This window comes from Lissotriton helveticus, chromosome 8 (genome assembly GCF_964261635.1).
Source record: "Lissotriton helveticus chromosome 8, aLisHel1.1, whole genome shotgun sequence".
Lineage (NCBI taxonomy): Eukaryota > Metazoa > Chordata > Amphibia > Caudata > Salamandridae > Lissotriton > Lissotriton helveticus.
In genome coordinates, this window is record NC_136069.1 from 852,133,190 (window position 1) to 852,155,179 (window position 21,990).

Genomic DNA, 21,990 nt, shown 5'->3' on the forward strand with positions numbered 1-21,990 from the left:
AGGAAGAACGTTAAAATCAATCTGGGTGCTGTGTCCTCTCCCTACAAAAGTGGGACTAAAATCAACAGTAGGTGAACATAACAAGTTAGCGAAACCTAGGTTATGTGTAGCCATAACTTCGTTAAAGCTGTCACCCCCATTGGTGTGGATAAAGTGGAGCTGGTGATCATCATCATCTACCTCACGATCGCCACATCCGCTCAAGAACTGTTGGCAGAGGTTGTGATTAAAATCGGCGCCCCATATGGGGATGGCGTTCTTCCCTAAGTTATAGCTTACACTCTTAAAATCCTCATTGAGCTCACGTAACATATCACAAACGTGTCCCGTATCCAAATTATTATACATATTAATGATTATTAGCTCCACCAGTGAGGACACTTCGATGACAATAATTTGGTAGTAACTACACATTTTCACCATTTTTATTCCTACTGCCCCCAAGAGATTTGTAACATACACACAGATCCCCCCTTTGTGCCTCTTATGGCTCGAGTAACCCGCTGGAACGTGAAAAGTTTTAAAACCATCAAGATGAATTTCCTCCGAAGACCATGTCTCCTGCAGGCATAGGATGTCAAAATTTCTAATAAAGTCTACCCAAATTGTATTATTTATTTATTTATTTATTAAAAGTTTTGTATAGCGCGGACAAGACCCGTGGGTATCAGAGCGCTTAACATGAAATAAGAAAAGGAAACAAGGTTAGCATATGTATAAGCAGTTAACAAGTAACCGCATTGAGGTAGATGACATATATATTCGTAACACATGTGACGTTAGCGTAAGTAAATATGCTATGATTAAATAATAACAAAACATGTATATATAACAAATGTGAGGTAGCACGGTATAGGTTCATGTATGAGGTAGCACGGTATAAGTTCATGATAGATGCTGTTCTCCTGTTCAGTCAAATCTCCATTCCTATTGGCCTTTGGGTTGTTCTAGTATCATAGGATATGTGTTCCATTCTAGTATTGCCTGTGCCTCCCAATCTAGTGGCGTATAAGATCTGTACTAAGGCAGTATTATAGCAGATCTATGATCAGTGATCTTCGCTAAGTAATGTATCTGTTCATCAGCAGGCTCTTCACTTCCCGTTTGAATGTTACCAGATTCTGGATCTTCCTGATGTTTGGAGGGAGTGAGTTCCATACTCTGGGGGCCGCTCCCGAGAACGCTCTGTCATAGGTTTTCTTCTTTCGGAAGAAGGCTGGTCGTAGTAGCAGCTCCCCAGCACTCCTAGAAGGTCGGTTGCCACCGGACAACTGAATTTTCTTTGCTAGATATCTTGGGGTGTTGTCGTGTAATGCTTTATGTGTGATACATGCTATCTTCATTTGGATTCTTGCTTCATATGGTAGCCAGTTTAATGCTTTTAGGTGCGGGGATATATGGTCATATTTCCTGGTTCCGGTGATAAGTCTTGCTGCAGCGTTAAGACAGGCTTTCAATGGTGCTGTGGACATTTTTGGTAATCCCGCCAAGGTGGTGCACCCATATTCGATCCTCGAGATAACTAAGGATTGGATTGCCAATTTGAGGTCTGACTCTGTGATGAATGGTTTAAATTTTCTTAGGTAGTTCAAGTGAAAGCGGGCACTTTTCGCCATTGAGTTAATGTGGGCTTTCATGTCTAGATTCTCATCTAAGATGATTCCTAGAGATTTGGCTGAGTTGACAAGAGTTGGGGTGCAGTTTAGCACAGTCACGACTTTCATCCATTCCTTTATTTCTGTATTCCTCTTTGGTGGAGAGATTAGTAGGAACTCTGTTTTATGTGCATTCAGCTTCAGGTGGTTTGCCGTTAACCATTGAAGTGCCATTTTTAGTGTCTCATTCATTAATTCCAATTCTTTTATGGATCCGATCTTTACGTAAATTTGCGTGTCGTCAGCATACATGTGATAGGATATTTGAGATTTTTGGAGAATTTCTGTGAGTGGCTCGACGTATAGGTTAAACAGATCTGGGGATAGTGTCGATCCTTGAGGGACTCCAATTGTGTTAGGGCAAGGAAGTGAGATTGATTGGTTAACCATGAAGCGCTGTGTTCTGTTCTGTAAAAAGGACTAGAACCATTTCAGCACTATTCCCGATATTCCCATCCTGTCCCGTAGTCTGGTCAGTAATGCTTCATGATTTACCGTATCAAATGCCGATGACAAGTCTAGGAGAATCAGTAAGCATGCTTGATTTTGGTCAAGGGCCTGTAATGCGTCATCAGTAATGTGGAGAATCACTGTTTCAGTGCTGTGCCCTGCTCTGAATCCTGATTGGCATTCATCTAGCATGGAGAATTTAGTGATGTGTTGACTCAGTTGGTTCTGCACACATTTCTCGGTCAGCTTGGCCAGTAAAGGGATATTGGTCACTGGGCGAAAGTTATTTGGATCTGATGTATCTGCTGTGGGTTTTTTGATTATGGGAACGACTTGGCCTGTTTTTAGGCAGTCGGGAAGAATCCCTTCTGACAGTGACGCATTTATTATTTCGGTCCATATTGGAATCAGGATGTGATTGATTTCTTTTACACATTTTGCAGGCAGAGGGTCTTGGTAGTGGTTGTTAGGTTTGATTCCTGAGAGCGTCTTGGCAATCGTGTGTTGGTCGTACAGATCAAATGTTTCCCAGCTCGCCTTGTTTTTTGCCATGGTGCAAACCGTTGTAGAGTTGGTATCGTTAGTACACCGAGGTTCGATGGGAACGTTCAACGCCGAGTTTTTAAGCTCTATTTCGAGAGCTTTGGCCTTTTCCGTGAAAAATGTGGAGAAATCATCACAGCTTAGAGGTGTTTTTGAATTTTCTTGCACTGTTTTGGCTAGTTTGTTTGATTGCTCCTTTAGGATTTCAAATAGTTTTCGTGGTCTGTTTTTGGCATTATCCAGTTCTGCTCTTATAAATTCCTTTTTTGAGTTGATGATCTTTTTATTATATTGTTTCCTTGTTTTTCTGAGGGCTTCCAGTTCAGGCGATGATGGGTGTCGCCTCCATTTTCTTTCGGCCATTCTCAATTTGCGTCTATCTTCATTTAGTGCTTCGTTGAACCATGGGTTTTTAGTCTTTTCTGAGATTCGCTTCATTTTTAATGGCATGGTGTTATTAACGATATTTTCGACAGTTGCTATGTAGTGTTCCGTCAGCTCGTTAACTTTTTCCAGGTTGTTGGGTGGCTTTAAGTCTCTTTCACAGCTTTCGACCAGTAGTTCCATATTTGCTTCTTTTGTGTCTCGAGTCCATTTTTTGGTCTTGAAAGGTTGCCTGGTCCTACCTTTTCTCATTGTGGGTATCATGAATGTTATGGCGTGATGATCAGACCAGTCACATGGTGTTATGGAGTGGATTGTTGCAACTTTGTTTCTTGAGATTATCCAGTCTAACGTCCCTCCTTTAGAATGTGTGGGCAGTGTGCACGCTTGAGTGAGGTTTAGTTCAGTGAGGAATCCTTTAAGCATGTTGACCAGTTTGTCATTGCTGTTCTCCCAGTGCAGGTTGAAGTCGCCTAGGAATATGTTATTGGCAGCGTCGTTAGAGTTGGCTGTTATGATCTCCATTAACTCTGCTATAAACTTTGTGTTATCTCCTGGTGGGTGGTAGAAAGTATGCAGGTTGCAACGTTGAGTGTTAGATGATCTTATGTTAAGACCAAGATATTCACAGGATTCAAGTGGGTCGGCCTGAATTTGTTTAACCTCTATGTCAGATCGATGAATACAGGCTATCCCTCCCCCTAGTTTTCCATGTCTATCCAGTCTCAAAACGTTGAATTGCGGTGGTATCAACAGATCCATGGTTGGTGATGAGGATTCCGTAAGCCAAGTTTCTGTAAGGATTGCCAGGTCAATGTCCTTGTTGAGGATGAGGTCCGCTATGTCCGATGCATGTTTGGTTGCTGATCGGCAGTTGAGTAGTAGACAGGATAGATGTTTTTCTTTTTTAATAGCGTTCGCATTTTCGGCTTCGTTTGGTGTTAGTTGTATGTGCTGTAAATTGTGGGGGTTGGATGTTCTATCGTTTTTTCTCGCTGTCCTGTTAATGTCTAGCGGGACTGTTTGGATTCTCTCTTCTTCCTTGTGGTCCGATAGGTCATATGTTCGGATTAAGGCCAGCGTTTCCTCTTTAGATAATGATTCAGTCCTGTCTGGTCGGTTGTCTCTCTGTTTTAAACGCATGTCCGCCTCGTTGCTCTTTCTATGTGAGGAATGTACAAGATTTTGGATATCCGTGACTTTGGCGGGAATGTTCGCTGTCCTCTCTTCTATTTTTTCTATCGCCTGTACGGTATTCATAGTGGCTTGTGCTAGCTTGCTCACTAGTTTCTGAAGCTTATTAAAGTCCTTCTTGTTCTGGTGAGATTTCTTTGGTGCGGCCGATCTGTACATCCGCTCAACTCTTCTCCTTTTTGGAATGGTTCTTAGTTGCGCTGCCATTTTCTTTATCTTCTCTTTTTGATTGTCTATTCCCTCTCCATTAGGTGTGTCGTTGGTGCTGGGTATGTTCTGAGTTGGTAGGATCTTGTTAGAGGTTGAGGGTCTGTAAGCCGCTGGTGTTGTGTTAGCGTGAGGTGTAGGGAGGTTGATGGAGTTAGGTAGGTCCTGTGTTGTTGACAAGGTTCTGGCGAGGGTTTGGGTTGAAGGAAGGTTGTTGTCTTCTGTCTCATCCAATTCCTGGTTGTTAGGTGGCGCTACCCTCACTGCCAGTGTATGATCTACTTGAGGGGTCTCAAGGTTCGGGAGTAGGGACGATTCTTCTCTTAGGCGCTGACAATGTTCTTTGTTTGTTTGATAGGTAGACTTCTCAGTTCTTCTAGTCGTGTTCTCTAGTATAGGCCTTACTGGACCAGTTAACTTTACCTGAGTAGTCGCCGCTGATGACTCCGGCGCATGATGGCTCCTGGTTCTAATGGTGCCTCTGATGGTGACATCGTGACTGTCTAGCGTGTCTAAAGGTGGGGTTAGGAGAAGTTGATGACTCGGGTCGTCCATTGAGTCTTTTATCGATCGGAAAGTCTTGGCAAATCTCTCTAGATCTCGATTTGCTGCTTGTAACAGCACTATTCCAGATTTATATATCGTGATGTTAAGTTCAGCTCTGCATCTTTGTGATGGTGTGGTTGACATTTTTAAGCCGTGAGGAATGTTTTTCATAGTTTTTATGGTAAGCATCCTAGTGAAGGCATTGCGCCATTTAGCTGCTCTGAATGTATAGAATATGAGGTCATTCATTTTCGTACCATTAGTTGCATTAAAGTATAGGTCTGCGAATAGTATGTCCGGGTTTTTCCTCAGGTAGTCGTGTTTAAACTTCTTAGCTGCCTTTTTAGTTAAATTATTGGGGTATTTTATACTCTGGGCACTCAAGCCAGTAGATTCAGGGTATCTTTCGCTCATTTTTGCTCCGTTCTGCCTATATTATGGTGTTTCTTTTTCCGTTTTATTCCTGGTAGCCCCACTGCTGATGCTATTTATTGCTGTTTTTAATCCCAGATCTAGAGTTGTGCATTTAAAGTTTTCCTGAGTAGTACTGGATATGGCTTCTCTTTTCCATAATTATTCCTTATTTACCTCTAATAGTTGTACTTTCAGAGTGCGTATTAATTATTTGCCAGCTGACATTTGTTCTGCTCTATGCTGGGTGTAAAAAACAATCTTGGTGTAAAAACCATCCTTGTAAGATGGCTGCCGTTGTGTTTGTTTTTATACAGGCAGGGAGTCCTTTCTCACTTTCAACTTCTTTCTCTGGTCCAACTCCTTCGTTGATTGGTCCAATTTCCCAGGCTTTCTTTTAGTTACTTAGATTGATTGCTGTTGCATGTAAACTTTCAGCTATTCAGCTTTTCAGTTGTTGCACCTAGTTTAGCCGAGTTCCGCTTTTCATACAAGTGTGTGGGTACTTGTATCAGCACCTCTGCGTCATTTGTTTAAATGTTTATTGTTTATTGTCCGCCTTGGCCGCCATTTTAAGGTCAGGCGGGGCGGACTACAGACTTTCCTCGCTTTCCCGGTCTATCCTAAGGTGTGGCGGCGGGGGGGCGATGACTGGGCGCCGTGGAGCTGCGCCGCAGCAGCGCGAGTGCCCTCACCTCCTCGTCGCTGCACTCAGTCCCCGATCCCCGTCCTGGGTCCCGGTGAAGCCGCCTCGTCCCTCTCGCAGATCGGACCTCGCCCGCACCGCCTCGAGGGTCCTCCGCTCTCCGCCCGCTCCTCCAACAGTCTACAAGGTGACAGCCGATGCCGTCCCCGCCCGGGCGCCTCCGCGTCCCCTCTCGGTCCGGATGATGCCAGGCTGCTACCTCTCTTACGGAGGTAATCACAATATCTTCTTTTTCGTACTGTTTTCGTGTCCTAGGTCGCCAGTCTTGGCAGGTCTTGGGCTGTAGGGTCGGAATATTCAGGGATTTATGCCAGGATTGGCGATCCCAAATCCCGGAGCCCTTGCCTAGGACTCCTGGTCAGCGGCCATTATTAATCTTGGAACGAAGTCCAGAAATATTCCAAAATGCTACCCTCGCCCGACCCTGTACAAACGGCTCTTGAGTTCCGTGGGTAGCCACACTCCCCTTCCCATATTCCTCCCCGCTTATTTCTCTGGGAACCGGGATGCAACCTCCGTCACTGCCCGATGTTGTAATACCTAATTGCGGCGGTTCGTTCTAGAGTACTTTTAGTGCCTGTTCTAACATGGCCATTCCTGTATTAGCATCCGCAGGAGGTAGGGAATGGGGAGCAACAATTTGTAGGGTTTTCTCAGTAAAATTCCTAACCTCATAAATGAATTTCCCTCATGTCCGAGTCTTCTAATATTGGAGAGGCTGGGTAGCTGGATGGGGTAGCACATTCCCTGGCTAGTGTAGGTCAATCCACTTCATCTAGCAAGTGTAGGGGGGCAAACCTATTTGTGACTTCCAAATTGTACCTCGGTGGATTATTAAGAGGGTGACCAAAGGGGGGATATTAAGCTTAGTTGTCATTTTAGGATGGTAGAAAAAAACGAGTGAGAGCACATTTATACCCGTCACCCGGCTTCTGTTATCACCTGCCCGATCCAAGATTCTTTTACTAAGGGTGGAGAGGCAAATGATAAAACTATACAATCCCCAGCAAAGGACTTGTTACTTGGACCAAGCCACCTTACTCTCCTCGCCATTTTAAATGAATTGAACATGTCTTGTGTTAATCCCGTTTTCTGTCCCAGGAAGTGTATTGCTTTGTTTCTCAGTGTTACCCAGTCTTCCCTCACTCCGTCCTCTACTATGTGGCCAGAACCAACGTGTAAGGAGCTGCTGCGGGTGGGAGATTCAGGTTTGGCAAAATATAGCCTTCATCTTGATGGGAAAGTGTTCTACTAACCGTTTTTCTAGGTCCATCTATCGTGGGCAAGGGAGAACGAAGCCCGCTATTGTTTTGATTGGCAGATACAGGGAACCTAACTCTATGCGGGCTGCTCGGCTGGCTAGGCTGAGTGTAGCTTGCCCTATCGGTAACAGCCTGTTTGCTATATACCTCTTTCCTTTGCGCTATAGACAGGGTGGACTCTATCTGTCCCAATCTATTCCCCATCGAGACTATGGCTTCTTTCACAAACGTAGTGAGATCAACAATCGATTTCATTATGTCTCCATAATCAGTATTATTTTGGCCCTTGCTTAAGCATTCATCACTGGTAGATTTTGGGCATGTTTTTCTTTTGTTCCTTGCCACCTTTTTTGCCTCTTTCCCTGTCTGAGATTTACTTTTGGTCTTTAGAACATTTGGGGTTGCTGGAACTTCATGGATCTGGGGTAATAAAACAGGATTCTTGGGCACACATACTTTTTTTGTGGGGGGAGATCCGAGCCCTCTAGGTCAATTGCAAAAAACGTCGTCGCTACCCTGTTGTACACACCCATTATGGTGATCGAGGGGGGATACATTTGCTTTAAAAATGGCAGGTACATCATTCGACTAATTTCTAACTTGTTCATTAATACTAGTGGCAGACAACCCTTTATTAAGTTTGTCCTCTACGTTAGAAATGTGTTTCTCTATGGCTCCTACTGCGCCCGTCAAATATTTCATTAGGGTCGTACTCGACTCTTTTACATTGGACGTTCTCTTACCCGGTGGGGTAGTGTATAGCTTTCTGTCCCCCATTTATTAGGAGGCCAGTAAGTAGCAGCTGTTCGCTGATCGGTTGATGAAACTATACCCTTTCTGTTACTTTACAAGAAAGGTTGGTAGGTACTAATATATAAAGAACCCTATACGCCCTCCCCTCTTACATGTACACACTAAACAAACTAGACGGAGTGTACAAGGAGTTAATCAAGATACATAAGGTTATCTTACAGGGCTATTGTTAATTGCCACAAGCTTTCTTTCCCGGACCCCTGTTGGCCCACTAAATTGATTCGCAGACCCAATAAGTGTATAAAAATGCAGCCACCAATTCAATTTTAGATTATTACAAACAGCGAGGATTATGCACGATAATGTCAAATACCCGTGGTTCAAATGTTTCATTCGCTCCACAGCTAATAATAAAACCAGGAGACCCAGCCCGGCCTCCTCCGGCCTTTGATGGCCGCTGACGGCCGCAGACGGCCCTGCCCTTGTCCCGGGCTTCTCCCGGCGCGCACCCTCACGCGTTCCGCGCAGCGGGTGCCGGGAGGAGTTATGTAGGGCTGTGGGCGGGCCTCGGGCACAGGTGAAGCAGGCACGGGCTCCTGGGACTTGGAGTCCTATGGCAGCATTCTCCTCTCCCCCGTGGTAATTCCAGGTAAGGGCAATGCGATAAACTTCAGGGTGAGACTCTCTTAGCCCCCCCAGGTCTTCCTCGCACCCATCAAGCAGTCGGCAAAATCCTTGTCAGCAGTGAGTGGTAAAGGTTGCGTGCTAATGGTAATGAGTGGTGAAGGCTGCATGGGAAACATGGTTTTAGGTGCTTAAACTATGATTTTGATGCAGGTTTTAGAGTTTCTATAATTTATTCATTATATGAAGTAAGCATGCATTGTAAAAAGGTCACCTATTTAATCTGTGTAAATCTAACTCACAAATAAGTATTAATACGGTACTAACAAGTCCTACTACCCAAAAATCATTTTTCAGCAACCTTTAGAATAAGTAAAAACTAAGGAGAAAATAGTAAGGTTCCAATCATATGCATTGCAGTCTACATACATCTTTTTGGTGCCAGTTCATAACTAACTGAGCTATAATTCAGGAAGTACAAATTGTGACCTGTGGGTAAAGATCTTTCAAGCATAATCAGTAACCAACCGAAGTGCCTACACAACATTCAAATCTGTGACCTGCGTGTTACCATTGCGCTTTGCAGAAGACATAATAATATTCCATGCTATATGATGTGCCAGACCTGTGACTAGACTGCACAGAGATTTCTCCAGCAAGTGTAATGACCTTCAAATAGTTTACTGTCAATATATATTCTTTATCAGGCGGTGTGCAGAAGTTTGAATGCTGCTTTAGAGCACCTCACTGTACAAAGCGGAATTTTCTGATATTTATATCTTTACATGAACGTTACTACTTTCTTTTATTCATGAGAATGTGTCACTCGAAGTTTTACATATTTGGCAGAAGAATGCCACTCATACATACACTGAAACCAGGGGTGCAACCAGACCCGAACTTCGGGTGGGGGGCTAGTACTAAGCAGTAGTGGTGGGGCTACAATTTGTCATACTGGAGGCAGAGACCTTATTAGAATACATATTTGGAATGCCTGTTGTGTTCCAGCTTATGCACGCCTGTGATGTAACAGGCGTGCAGCGTCAAGTCACACGTGACCCTTCTCAATAAAGAGGGGCTCCGCACGCACGTACGCCAGTCGGCGACAGTGTGCAGAGCCAGAACCAATACCCAGTGTCCGAGTGCTTCTTTAATAGTTGGCCACGTGTTAGGCCTAGGCCATCCCAGGTGCCCCTCGAGAGTAGGCCCATCCAGTGCTGGCCCCCAGGTGTCACCTGCCCCTCAGCGACACAACAACTGGCGACGAGGGTGGTCGTGCCCTCGCCGTGTGTGCGTGGCGTGCGATCTTTGAATTGGGGCGGCTGCGAGCTGTCAGTCCCGGCTCGTGGTGCTCATGGCCCCAAGCCCCACACACTGTGCACGGGAGAGTGGAGCACCCGGCCTCCCGCGGGTGCTCAAGGTGAGCCGCTGCAAGCTCCTGCGCCCCGTTTGCGCGCCCGTCGGCCCACGGCCTCTCCCATTGACGGCGTGTGCCGCAGCAACCACCCAGAGACGGCCTCCAACCCTGCCGACCACCTGCCTTTCCCTGCGCCTCCGCCCAGGTCCAGCGTAGCGCCGCACCCGAGCAGGTTGCCGGTGCGTGAATCGCGCTACTAGGGAGCAGCGGCGCTGCGGTGTGGGAAGGCCCTGACCACGCCCCTCGCCATCACGCGGGCCGGAAGAGGCCTGCCGAACATCACGCATCGCGCGGGCACATCACCACGTGTTGGTAGACACGGCCGGTCTCCGCAGGGGAGGCGCAGACGCGCTTTCGCGCCCCAGTCCGGGCAAGAAGAGGGCGCAACAGTCCCGTGGGTGCTGCTGGGACGAAGAAGGTACGGCCTGCCCCAGAAACTACACACACAAGTTGTGATTGCTGCCACTCACCAGCACCAAACAAGCACTGGCCACTGCTCAAGCATCACATCGGGAGTAGCTGCCAAGAGGGCCCAAGCATCGTCACCTGGTACACCGTGTCCGGTGGCCCAACTCCGGAGTCATGGCCACGATACCCCCCAATGAGCCATTCGTGGTGGAAGGCTCGCCATCGTCGCTAGCCCCTAAATGGAGAGACTGGGTAGACCGCGTGTTAATATTTTTTGAAGCTACCAAGGTTCACAAAGAACAAAAGAGAGCCATGGTGCTCCACTTAGGAGGCAAGGACGTCCACAATATTGCCAAAACTCTAGTTGAGGCCACGCCAAAGACTCACCACTCACTCATAAATGCCCTGAGTGCATACTTCGAGCCCATGGCTAATCAGGACTATGAGCGGTTTGTCTTCAGGCAAGCCAGGCAACTGCCGGAGGAGTCGCTGGACACGTATCACGCCAGGCTGAAACGATTGGCACTGTCATGTGGGTTCGCGGACGCTACCGAGGAGATAAGGGGACAAATAATCCAGGGCTGTGCCTCAGCCAAGCTAAGGGAACGAATCCTGGAGGAGTCTGGAAAGCCTTAGCTGATATCCTGACTCTGGGCCGCACGAAGGAACTGTCCAAGGCCCGAGCAGCACACATGGAGGCAGCCCTCCAAGCGCCGGTAAAAGCCGAACCGGTCAACAAGATCCAGGTAAAATCACAGACGAAGTGGAACAAGAAGGCCTCGGGGAGCTCTGCGGGAGCAACAGTAAAGTCCTGTGGATACTGTGGGGGCCCACCCCATCAAGCATCGGAATGCCCAGCCCGAGGGAAGCGGTGTTCAGGATGTGGTCGATTTAATAATTTCGAAAAAGTATGTCGATCAAAGAAATTCCGCAAGCCACGGCAAGTGGTGAACGCCTTACCAGAAGGTGACCCAACCTAGAGCGACATGGACGACGATGAAGAAGAAGAGAGGACGGTGCATAAAGTGCACATGATTGGCATGGCTACTCGACGCGCCAGAAAGCTCCCCCAGTGCTGTATCAGAGTAGCGGAGCAAGAGCTCATGGCTGTGGTCGACACAGGAGCAACCATCAACCTCATGAGTGCCGCCCTCTACCAGACACTGGTTTGGCCGCCAACCCTGAGCCCATCTCCCATCACCGTATTCGCATACGGTCAGGACACTCCTCTCAAAATCAGAGGGAAATTCAAGACGGCAATCAACCATGGAGACAGGACCATCACCACTAACGTTTTTGTGTCGGAGGATGGGCAGGGCATGCTACTTGGATGCCGGGCCGCAGAAGACCTTGGAGTCGTCACATTCGCATTCGGAGTTCACCAAGAATCAGTACAGCAGCTCATAGCTGACTTTTCGGACATCTTCAAGGGCATTGGAAAATTCACAGGCCGCAAAATACACCTCCACATTGACCAGACTGTCCAGCCGGTAGCTCTGAGACATCGCTGCATCGCCTTTCACCTCAGACCCCTTGTGGAAGAAGAACTCAAGAAGCTAGAGGCGGCAGGCATAATAGAGAAAGTGACGGGCCCCACGCCGTGGGTATCGCCCATTGTAGTCGCCCGGAAGCCGAAACAACCGGGAGCAGTCCGGATTTGTGTGGAGATGCGCCTTCCTAACGCTGCCATCAAAAGGGAGCGCCACATCAAGCCCACAATTGATGACCTAATCGGAGAGATGGCGGGAGCGTGCTGGTTTTCGTAACTGGACCTGCGGTCCGGATACCACCAACTGGTGCTCGATGATGAGTCACGGAATATAACAACATTCTCGACTCACGTGGGACTCTGGAGGTACACCCGACTCAGCTTCGCCGTGTCCAGCGCAGCGGAGGTCTTCCAGAATGTGATCCAAGAACTGATTACTGACATACCTGGTGTAATCAATGTCAGCGACGATATCATGATACACGCCCGCACCATAACAGAGCACAACCAGCGGCTGGCACAGGTATTCCGAAAATTGAGGGAAGCTGGTCTCACCTTACATCGGGAGAAATGTGAATTCCTGAGGCAGAAACTACAATTCTTCGGGTACACGTTCTCCGCCGAGGGAGTCAACCCTGATCCCGAGAAGGTAAAGGATGTCAAAGAAGCTGCTCCTCCTACCACCGTCACAGAAGTCCGCAGCTTCCTGGGAATGGTCAATTATTGCGGGAGATTCATCCGAGATCTCGCTAATCTCACACTCCCGTTGAAAGAACTCACGAAAGACTCCACGCCCTGGAAATGGGGACCGGAGCAAGAAAAGGCGTTCGAGGACATCAAGGCAGCCCTTTCAGACACCACCACCTTGGCATTTTTTGACCCCCGGAAACTAACCCTAGTGGCGGTTGACGCCGGTCCAGCCGGACTAGGTGCCGTGCTCATGCAAAGACAGCGGGATGAGGAAGACTGGGCCCCGGTTGCATTCGCCAGCCGTTCACTCACAGACACTGAACAACGCTATTCCCAGATTGAAAAAGAGGCAATAGCAATACACTGGGGGTGCCGGCATTTCCATCTATATCTGTACGGAAAGCCATTCACAGTAGCCACGGATCATAAACCACTGGTCGCCCTTTTCCTGGGGACCTCGATGAAACCCCCACCTCGCATAGAGAAATGGATGCTACAGCTCCAGGACTACAACTGCCGGGTGGAGTACCAACCAGGATCACGAAATCCGGCGGACTACCTCTCACGGCATCCAAGGGCAGCCACCCAGGTGGAAATGGAGGATGCCGAGGATACGGAAGCCTATGTCAGGTGTGTCACTGCACGATCATGTCCACGGCCACTGTCCATGGGTAACATCGCGGAGGCTACTCAGAAGGATGACTGTCTACAAAGGGCGCGGAGAGCCCTTCAAAGCGGAAATTGGCACCGGGCCAAGGAGGAGTGGAAGATACTCACACCGGAAGCCCAACGCATTATGGAGAGCCTGCACCATGTGAGAGGAGAACTGAATGAGGATGACACCGGATGCCTGTTGAGGGGCCACCGGCTGGTGATACCCTCCGCCTTGACAGATCAGGTTGTGCAACTGGCCCATGTCGGCCATCAAGGAATGGTCAAAACTAAGGCAAGGTTGAGGACCAAAGTATGGTTTCCACTCATGGATGAGCTAGTTGAAAATGCCGTGAGATCATGCGCAGCCTGCCAAGTCACGGGAGACGTCCCGCGAGAAGCACCCATCATAGTCGAGCCTCGACCCCAACAACCATGGGAATGTGTCAGCATGGACTTTGGCAGCCTCCCCGAAGGGAGACACACCATGGTTGTGATCGACGATCACTCAAAGTACCCAGAAGTAGAGATAATATCTACTCCCAGTGCCACTGAGGTGATACCCAAACTGGAGAAAATCCTAGCAGCCCATGGAGTCATACGAGAACTAAGAACGGACAATGGCCCTCCATTTCAAGGCCAGGAATTAGCCAACTACTTGAATGCCCTAGGAATCCGGCACCGCCGTGTGACCCCTCGATGGCGACAAGCCAATGGTGAAGCTGAGCGCTTCATGCGGACTCTCAACAAGGTAATCCGGATCGCACATGACAAAGGACAGTCGCTGGACATGGCGATATTCACCTTCCTGCGAAGCTACCGACAAACACCCCACACCACTACGGGGGTAGCTCCGGCACATGTCCTAATGGGACGGGTAGTGGCAGACTCTATTCCCCATCACCCCCAGTGGACACCTGCATCAGTCAATGAAAGTAAAATCGAGGCGAGGCGACAAAAGTCATATGCCCAGACGAGCCGGAGGAGGAGAGCTGCCATAACCCGGTTTGACCGAGGTGATCTCGTGTAGCTGAAGAACAGAGTAACCAGCGGAAAGTTCAGACTGACGTACGAAAAGAGACCATGGAAGGTAATCAGTGTGAAGGGCACTCGCATCATTGCTGCCAGAGGTCGCGAAGTAGTGACCCGGAATGTGTCCCACTTTAAGCTGTTTCACCCGGAAGCGGAGACAGCAATTCGTCCGGAGTCTCCCGCTGCTCGAGTGACCGCGAGTCCAGCAGCCGAGGAAGTCCAGGAATCTCGAAATGACTATCTGAGAAACACCTCTCCCGCTGTGATAAGTGAAGGTCCAGATGACGCAGAGAGCTCCAGCATGGAACCAGGGGAGCCTGGGTGTGATCCTGCCAGCCCATGCCCAACCTCCCCGGCCGGGGGTGATGTCCCCAAGACTCGTGGGACCTCCAACTACAGGCTGAGAAGTAATCCAGAACCTTCCTGCCGTCTTCGTGACCATCTCATGTAAGACTGTTCCAATATATATATATATTCATATAGATTTACTGTGTGTGTTAATCGTGAACTAGAACTTTGCAGTCCCATCCAAAGAAAATAACATTTAATTCAAGGACTGTGCAGAAGTGCCTTTCTGTGGTCGTATGCTCTTGTTTTTTTTATATTTTAGGAGGAATGTTGTGTTCCAGCTTATGCACGCCTGTGATGTAACAGGCGTGCAGCGTCAAGTCACACGTGACCCTTCTCAATAAAGAGGGGCTCCACACGCACGTACGCCAGTCGGCGACAGTGTGCAGAGCCAGAACCAATACCCAGTGTCCGAGTGCTTCTTTAATAGTTGGCCACGTGTTAGGCCTAGGCCATCTCAGGTGCCCCTCGAGAGTAGGCCCATCCAGTGCTGGCCCCCAGGTGTCACCTGCCCCTCAGCGACACAACAATGCCAATAGGTCCGGGTTTAAAGAACAGATGCATGGTTAAAGGCGTATGTGCCTGGCTGTTCTTTTATGCTTTAGCACATTAAAGCCACATATTTTGTCTTCTCCCATTCATTCCGTTGAGAAACCAACACTGCTGGAGCTCAGAGCGCATCCACCAGAACTGCAAGCTTCGTATGTGATGAATGGTACAAGCACGTCCTGTGCATTTCAGATGCACAGAAAAGAAAGCACTGACGGCTTACTGGAAAAATGTATTTTCTGATTAAAAGTAGCATGAACTGCATATTGGTAAAATGCTCCCAGGGAACAAGAAGTTGTGTGTGAGGTGAATTTCCCAAGGAGCCAAAGAAAGTGTGCCAAAAGACATTGAGAAAGAGACTTGAGGTGTAAAGAATAAAACCGGGACAAAGAAAATCGTGGAGCACATATCTGACGGTGACAAAATGAGGGGGGCTCACCAACAGCTCAAAAGGAAGGGGTAACCACAGAGAATACTAAACTGGGTACCAGTTCACAATGTACAAGCATGCATGTGTTGGTATTTCTATAGCATCGACTGATCCGGAGAGCAACAGAGCGTTGCACATTATGGGAGGTGATGGAAAATGGTGCAAGACTGTATTCATCAAGTGCTGGCTTAAATCTTTTTGTTACACGCACTTGCACTAGTATCTCACACATTTTCATTTTAGGCACATTGTGATTAAGTGATTTTACAAACTGGACAATTTTCAGTCAATACCTAGCTGGTTTCAAACTAAGGTTCTCAGATCATTAACTTGGCCACAAGACCACATCTCCTTCCTTAGTTGATGTAATGGAACTTTAAAAAAGCTTCAAACATTTGACTTCATCCCTCTTAGTTAATGTTCATGTTCTGCTAATGTGTTAAATAGCCATTAGCCGCATTATTCATGCTGGCTAGTGAATAGACTGAATGCAAATTATTTTGGTATTTATGTGTTATACATGGGTAGCACCTAATTGAGTTGTATTTTTTTTAAGGTTGAGGTTTATCTATTCAGAAAAGGGGGTGGTGATGAACAGAGTGTCTGAATTAAGCAGACCACTCTTACTCATCACCACCCCCTTTTCTGAATCATTTTGTCCACCATAAGCGTGGAAGGGTATACTCAGATGTGAGTCCCTTGCTCATTGCACCATCAGGATTCAAGCAAGCCGGGCCGACGAGGCTGAAATGCCAGAAACCGGTCCCCGGTAGCTTGTTTCCTTCCCAGTATAAGAATTGGCTTGGTAGTTTGGTTTGCCCTGTTCCCATCATGCACTGGGACAGGAACAGACTAATTTGCATATAGCCAAGTTCTGAGCTGGGATGGTGCAGTGAGCTAAAAAACGGTGATGGATCAAGCCCTGATCTTTGGACTGGGTAAGAGTGGTCTGCTTAATTCAGGCACTCTGTTCATCACCACCCCCTTTTCTGAATCGAGGTTTATCTATTTGCATAGACAATGGTTTCATGTGAAGTACATACAGAGCATGCATAAAGATTAACTGTGTAAACAGGTCCAACATTATCATTGAAGGGTTCTGGTGATATCTTTGGCCCGTAGTTTGTAAATGTCACCAGAAGCCTGAGATGGCACTGAAAAGGTACCCATTACATATTGTTTATATTACAAGCTGTTTTATTCAAAGTGCGGCTAACAATGGGCATTGACTGGAATTAAAATGTTGAGGTTTTGTTTACCTATCACTAATAAATTCTTATTTCAAGAATAGACAATGGGAGATTAGTCCATTAGTTCGCTTTATTAATGATAGAATTAAAAATGGCCATCAGTCAACGCGTTTTATTCCTTTGACCACAGGAACTTCATCAGGGTTCAACGTGTCAAGTGAAATATTCAATAATTTATTTAATGACTACAACAATGGTGTGGTATCTCAGGAGATCACCCCACAGTGAGGGTCAGTCAAATCAGTCCAGCTCATGATCGAGGTCTTCTGTGTCCCGACCAAGGCAAATATGCCAGCTCCACTGGTCTTCCGTGTCCCGACCAAGGCAAATATGCCAGCTCCGAAGTGGATTGAAAATCAAAAAAAGTTTTCTTATAAAAAAAAGGAGAAATGTTTTTATTTCTCCTAATTTTTCCCATTATGCATGTGTACTGCACTATTCAGCACACATCGGAACCAGGAAAAGTTTTAAAGATAGTCACAGCATAGTACTTTGTGCTTGAAGGGCATTCTTCCAGAACAAAATCTATGCTATATTCATACAGACACCATTGCAGTATGGTGCAAAAGTGTGTGCATTAGCACTCTGCAGCCTAATTGTACACCAGCGCTAGAGAGATAGCAGGATAGTACCATATCTTAGTAGATATGATACTTTCCTGCTCTCTACCTACATAAAAATGGTATTATGAATACCATTTAGGTTTCTGCTTCTCACACTGCGAGAAAGCAGAAGAGTTTGGTTGGGGCGGGCATGTGGGCGGTCCTGCTCTAGAGCAGGAGAGGAGTGGCTTGCCCACTCTGAGGGCGCTGACTGTTTGGTCGGCCCCAGGACCGACCAAACCAGTCATATGTACTCTCCCTTTTCTCCATGTGGGCTGCATGGAGCCTACATGGAGAAAATGCCCCCCCCCCATAGATGCCTGTGTGGTCGGCGTCCCAACCAATCACAACACTACCATTGCAGTGTTGTGATTGGCTGAGGGGAGGGAGGCTGACTGCTTCCTGTGTGGAGCAGAGAAGCAGAGACAACACGGGACAACGCAGGACCAGACCGGGCCGGCGAAGGTAAGTTGATTTTTTTTTATTATTTAAAATTAAAGCAACACCCCCTGTGACCGCCTCCCTGTGCAACCCCCGTCTGTGAGTCATGCCAGCCGCGACTGATGCTGACGAAGGGCACACCCGGCCCTCCAGAGGCGATAAGGTATGAGATATGCCTGGTGGAGATATTTAAACTGAATGAGCACGAGCAGTGCAGAAATTGCCAGACTGCACGGGCAATACAGTTACCCCACCAGTTCACCTTATCCAGGGCAACCACTCACTCCTCCCACCGGGCTCTTAGGGTGTCCACCTGAACGGGGCAGTGTGCAGCCAAGGTCTTATATATTTGCAATATCCCTCCCTGCCCTGAAAGATTAATCAGTACTTGTACCTCGAGCGGGCTATAATTGGGGACATTCCCAAGGGCATATTGATATGTGGAGAAGGCATGCCCGAGCTGTAGAAGAACTGGGATTTATGTATGCAGAACTCAGTCTGTAACTCTTGAAAGGAGAAAATATGATCTTTGTCCCCTACATCTCCCAGGTGCAAAATGCAAACCTGGGCACACCCACGGCACCCTTCGAAGCTCGCCCCTCGCACCAGCCATTGGCTTGACAACAGGGGAGTCTCCTGTGTAAGTTTGCGGTCCCAACCGGTTCAACGCAACATCACTCTCCAGGCCAGGAATACCTCCCTGGTTGGCTCCGGGAGAAGCTCAGGCACTAGTGCCTGGTGTAAAATATGTGTTATGTTCTCTAGACCAATTAATGTGATTTCTCCCCGGGATGCCTGATCCGCCCAGCCCCTTATAGCTAATCATTTCCTATCAGGATGTGTGCTGTCCAGTAATATAGAGTGATGTCCGCCATGGCAAGTCCTCCATTACAGGTGACTCCAACGCATTTGCCAAAGGCAACATTGGGGGTGTCAATTGGCCCAACTGAGCCATCTCACAAGTGCAGTCAGGATAGTAAACCAGGACTGTTGAATATTAAGGGGGAAGTTAGCATTTTTCCTTTGTAATGCCTGCTTTCAAGTGGCAAATATTTTTTAGGTCGACATGTTTCGGGGCTATGCTTGCCCCTAACAGATCAATTGGCACTTCTTCAGGACTGTAATGAAGTTAAGTGATTGGGTGCACTATCGCCTGGTATTCAAAAAATGAATGTAAATCACCAGGGGTGGTTAGAACCCTAGTTGACGTTAACTGGGGAATAGATGGCCCCTAGTAACAATGTCAAGGATCGACGGGGGTAGCCGGAGCACAACGTTGCTCCGGATGTAGGTTCTGCTCAGCAACTTGCCGATTTCCTACCCAAGCTCCAGGCCCCTGGTAATTTCCATTCATTTATCGAATACCAGGTGGTAGTGCACCCATTCACGTCACTTAATTAAGGTCCTGAAGAAGTGCCAAATGACCCGTTAGGGGCAAGCATAGGCACGAAACATTTCGACCTTACACACTTAGACTGCCCCTTAGGAACATTATTAATCCCCACAGGGGCACACTTTTGTTTTTACCTAGGCTAGAGCTACCTTTTTCATTAAAATTTACTGGAAGGGACTGCCCTAGACCTATTTTATCTTACCTTACTGTGCACTACTCAGCCCCCACACCTGCATGCACCTAACGGCTTCATATTCAAAAGATCCCCGACAAAGAGCCCCGGTTTCGGGAGCCCATCAGGCATTGCAGCGCCGACCTGACGAAGGGCACCCGCCCTATGATGAAGCATGACACCTCTCGGGGTGTGTGAGGGCAGCACTAAGAAAGACCTGTCTTTCCCCTTCACTACTTTCTTCTCCCAAATCCCCCTTGTCACACAGGAACTGCATACCTTCTTTAAACACTTGTCTCATTGGGAGCTTGTGTGCAGGACCTCATAACCCAGTTCTCAGTCCCTTCCTTTTTGGTTTAAAAAAATCACCTGTGACCCCCATCACCACCTTTGAGGACACTGCAGCAGCAAGATAAGCCAAACATACCAACCCTCCAGATTCAGGCTGAAGACTGCCTATTTCAAGGATAGTCTCCTGCCTCCTGATTCCTGCATGCAGAAACCTCATTCGGAGTTTTTGCAAAACTGACAAAAATAAAATGATGTTGCCAGTCAAGCATGCGCCAATCTCCCCCTCCAAGAATTACCTCCACCAGCAAAGGTTAAGGCTTTGTCCTTAATTCTTGGAGGGGAAGATTAAAGCAGGTGGCAGGCCTCCAAGAAAGAAATGTTGAATGTCTGTTACCGTGCACACCTATAGTCCTGATTCAGGCAGATTGTCCTCAATATGGCAGAGGGGAGTTACAATCTTCTGAATATTTTTTTTTAAATTTCTCACTTGACTGCCAGGAATTGTACGTGTTTTGACGGCTTTGCCGCTCTTTTTATGATTTAAATTAAATCAAATAAAGTAATTTCTATCACTTTTCTGCCAGAAAAGTTTGGCAAATATGGATAAGCTGAAAATGTTTATTCAGACGCTCTCTTCTCCAGCTGTACTTCGCTCAGGCTTTCCCTGGGAGAAACACCCAATGAGGCGCAATGCCTCACTGGAACCATGAAAATGTCACATACAAGCAGTCTAAAAACTTGCCAACTGCTATGCACTTGTATATTAACTACATTATCATGTCTTGATTCTAGAACAGGATGGCAATTTTTTATAAAAGCGTTACGTTGTTTCAATATATCTGATGCTTGGCACACGGCCAAAGGGGTAAGTGAGGACACGGCAACGCGCCGGGGGCGGGAACTCCACGTACCTGAGGCAAAAGCATTGCAGAAATGCGGAAGTGTTAGCTTCAGATATTCGTCCCCAACGACGCTCTTCCCAAACTTAAAATAGTCTTCCAGATAGGCGCTGGGTTCAAAATTCTTCGCATAAAATTCTCCCCCTGTACAGTCAGCCATTTTGCTGCTTCTTCGACGTCTCTGCGTGGTCTCACTGCTCGCTCCGACTTCCAGCACGAATGGAATTTGGCTCTGTACTTGGTACAGCTAAGCATTAACTCTTAATGGGCGCGTGCGGCAGCCCGCCAGCGCGCTTCCACTGTGATTGGCCGTTTTTTAAAATAACACATAAGACAGTTAGGAGTACTGCAGGAAAAGCATTCATTAGATGCCAACAGCAAATACAATTTTCAAGCACTGTATTTACTCTCTCTTCTTTACCCGTGCTTTGGGAACAGGCTGTGTCAGCAGGGCGGCTTAGGGTCTTGAAAGTTTAATGAAGTGCCGAAATTGTGGTTACTAGTTGCATCTCTCACAATGGAATCACTCAGGGGCTTCAGCCAGGCTTGCAGGGACGTTGCTACTCTCGTCGTGATGGAATCTGTATTCTTTTCAGTTCCTGCTTGGCCTCTTTGAAAGTAGTGTTGGGTAAATCTGCTCCAATCAGGGCAGGCCTTTAGCATGCCCTGATTGGAGCATGGCGAGCTGGGCTCAGATCCCTGGCGAGCCCATATTCTGAGGGGCGCGTGGGGCTGTGTGCATTAAGGTTATGCCAACAACTGTGCCCTTCCCATTTTGCTCCAGCCTTGCCCGTGTGCCTGTTCGTTTCTGTCAGATTTGCCAGTTTAAAGTGATTCTAGTCCTTCATTATCATATGGCGGGCTATGTTTTTAACACCTCTTTAGTCCCCTTCCTTTCCCTCCCTTCACCCTCTGATCCCTGCTGACACACATCAACAAAACCATCATCAGTCTGAGGCAGCTAAGCTATTGGTAATTTAGGTGAGCTGGAGAGGACTGGGGATGTTTGTGTTCAGGGGCCAGTCCCTGCTTATCCTGGTACTGACCAGTTAACACAAAAGGGACTGCCTGCTGCCTCATTTAATTCATTACCATCAGCAAGGGCACCAAATTGCTCCCTGCCCACGCCCAGTGTGCCATCATATAAAGTTAAACAACAATGGGGTGACCATATTTCACTATACTAATTCAAC

The 21,990-nt window shown here is 47.4% G+C and overlaps 1 protein-coding gene across 1 annotated transcript in view; it reads right to left on the reverse strand.

Annotated features, from left to right (window-relative positions):
* The window catches only part of LOC144772959 (nicotinamide N-methyltransferase-like), a 151,379-nt gene extending 130,346 nt beyond the window's left edge, over positions 1-21,033 (reverse strand). Inside the window, exon 1 of the mRNA XM_078657666.1 lies at positions 20,810-21,033. Within this exon, the coding sequence (XP_078513792.1) occupies positions 20,810-20,957 (148 nt within the window). The 5' untranslated portion in view covers positions 20,958-21,033. The remainder of the gene's footprint in view (positions 1-20,809) is intronic.
* Between the last annotated feature and the right edge of the window lie 957 nt (positions 21,034-21,990).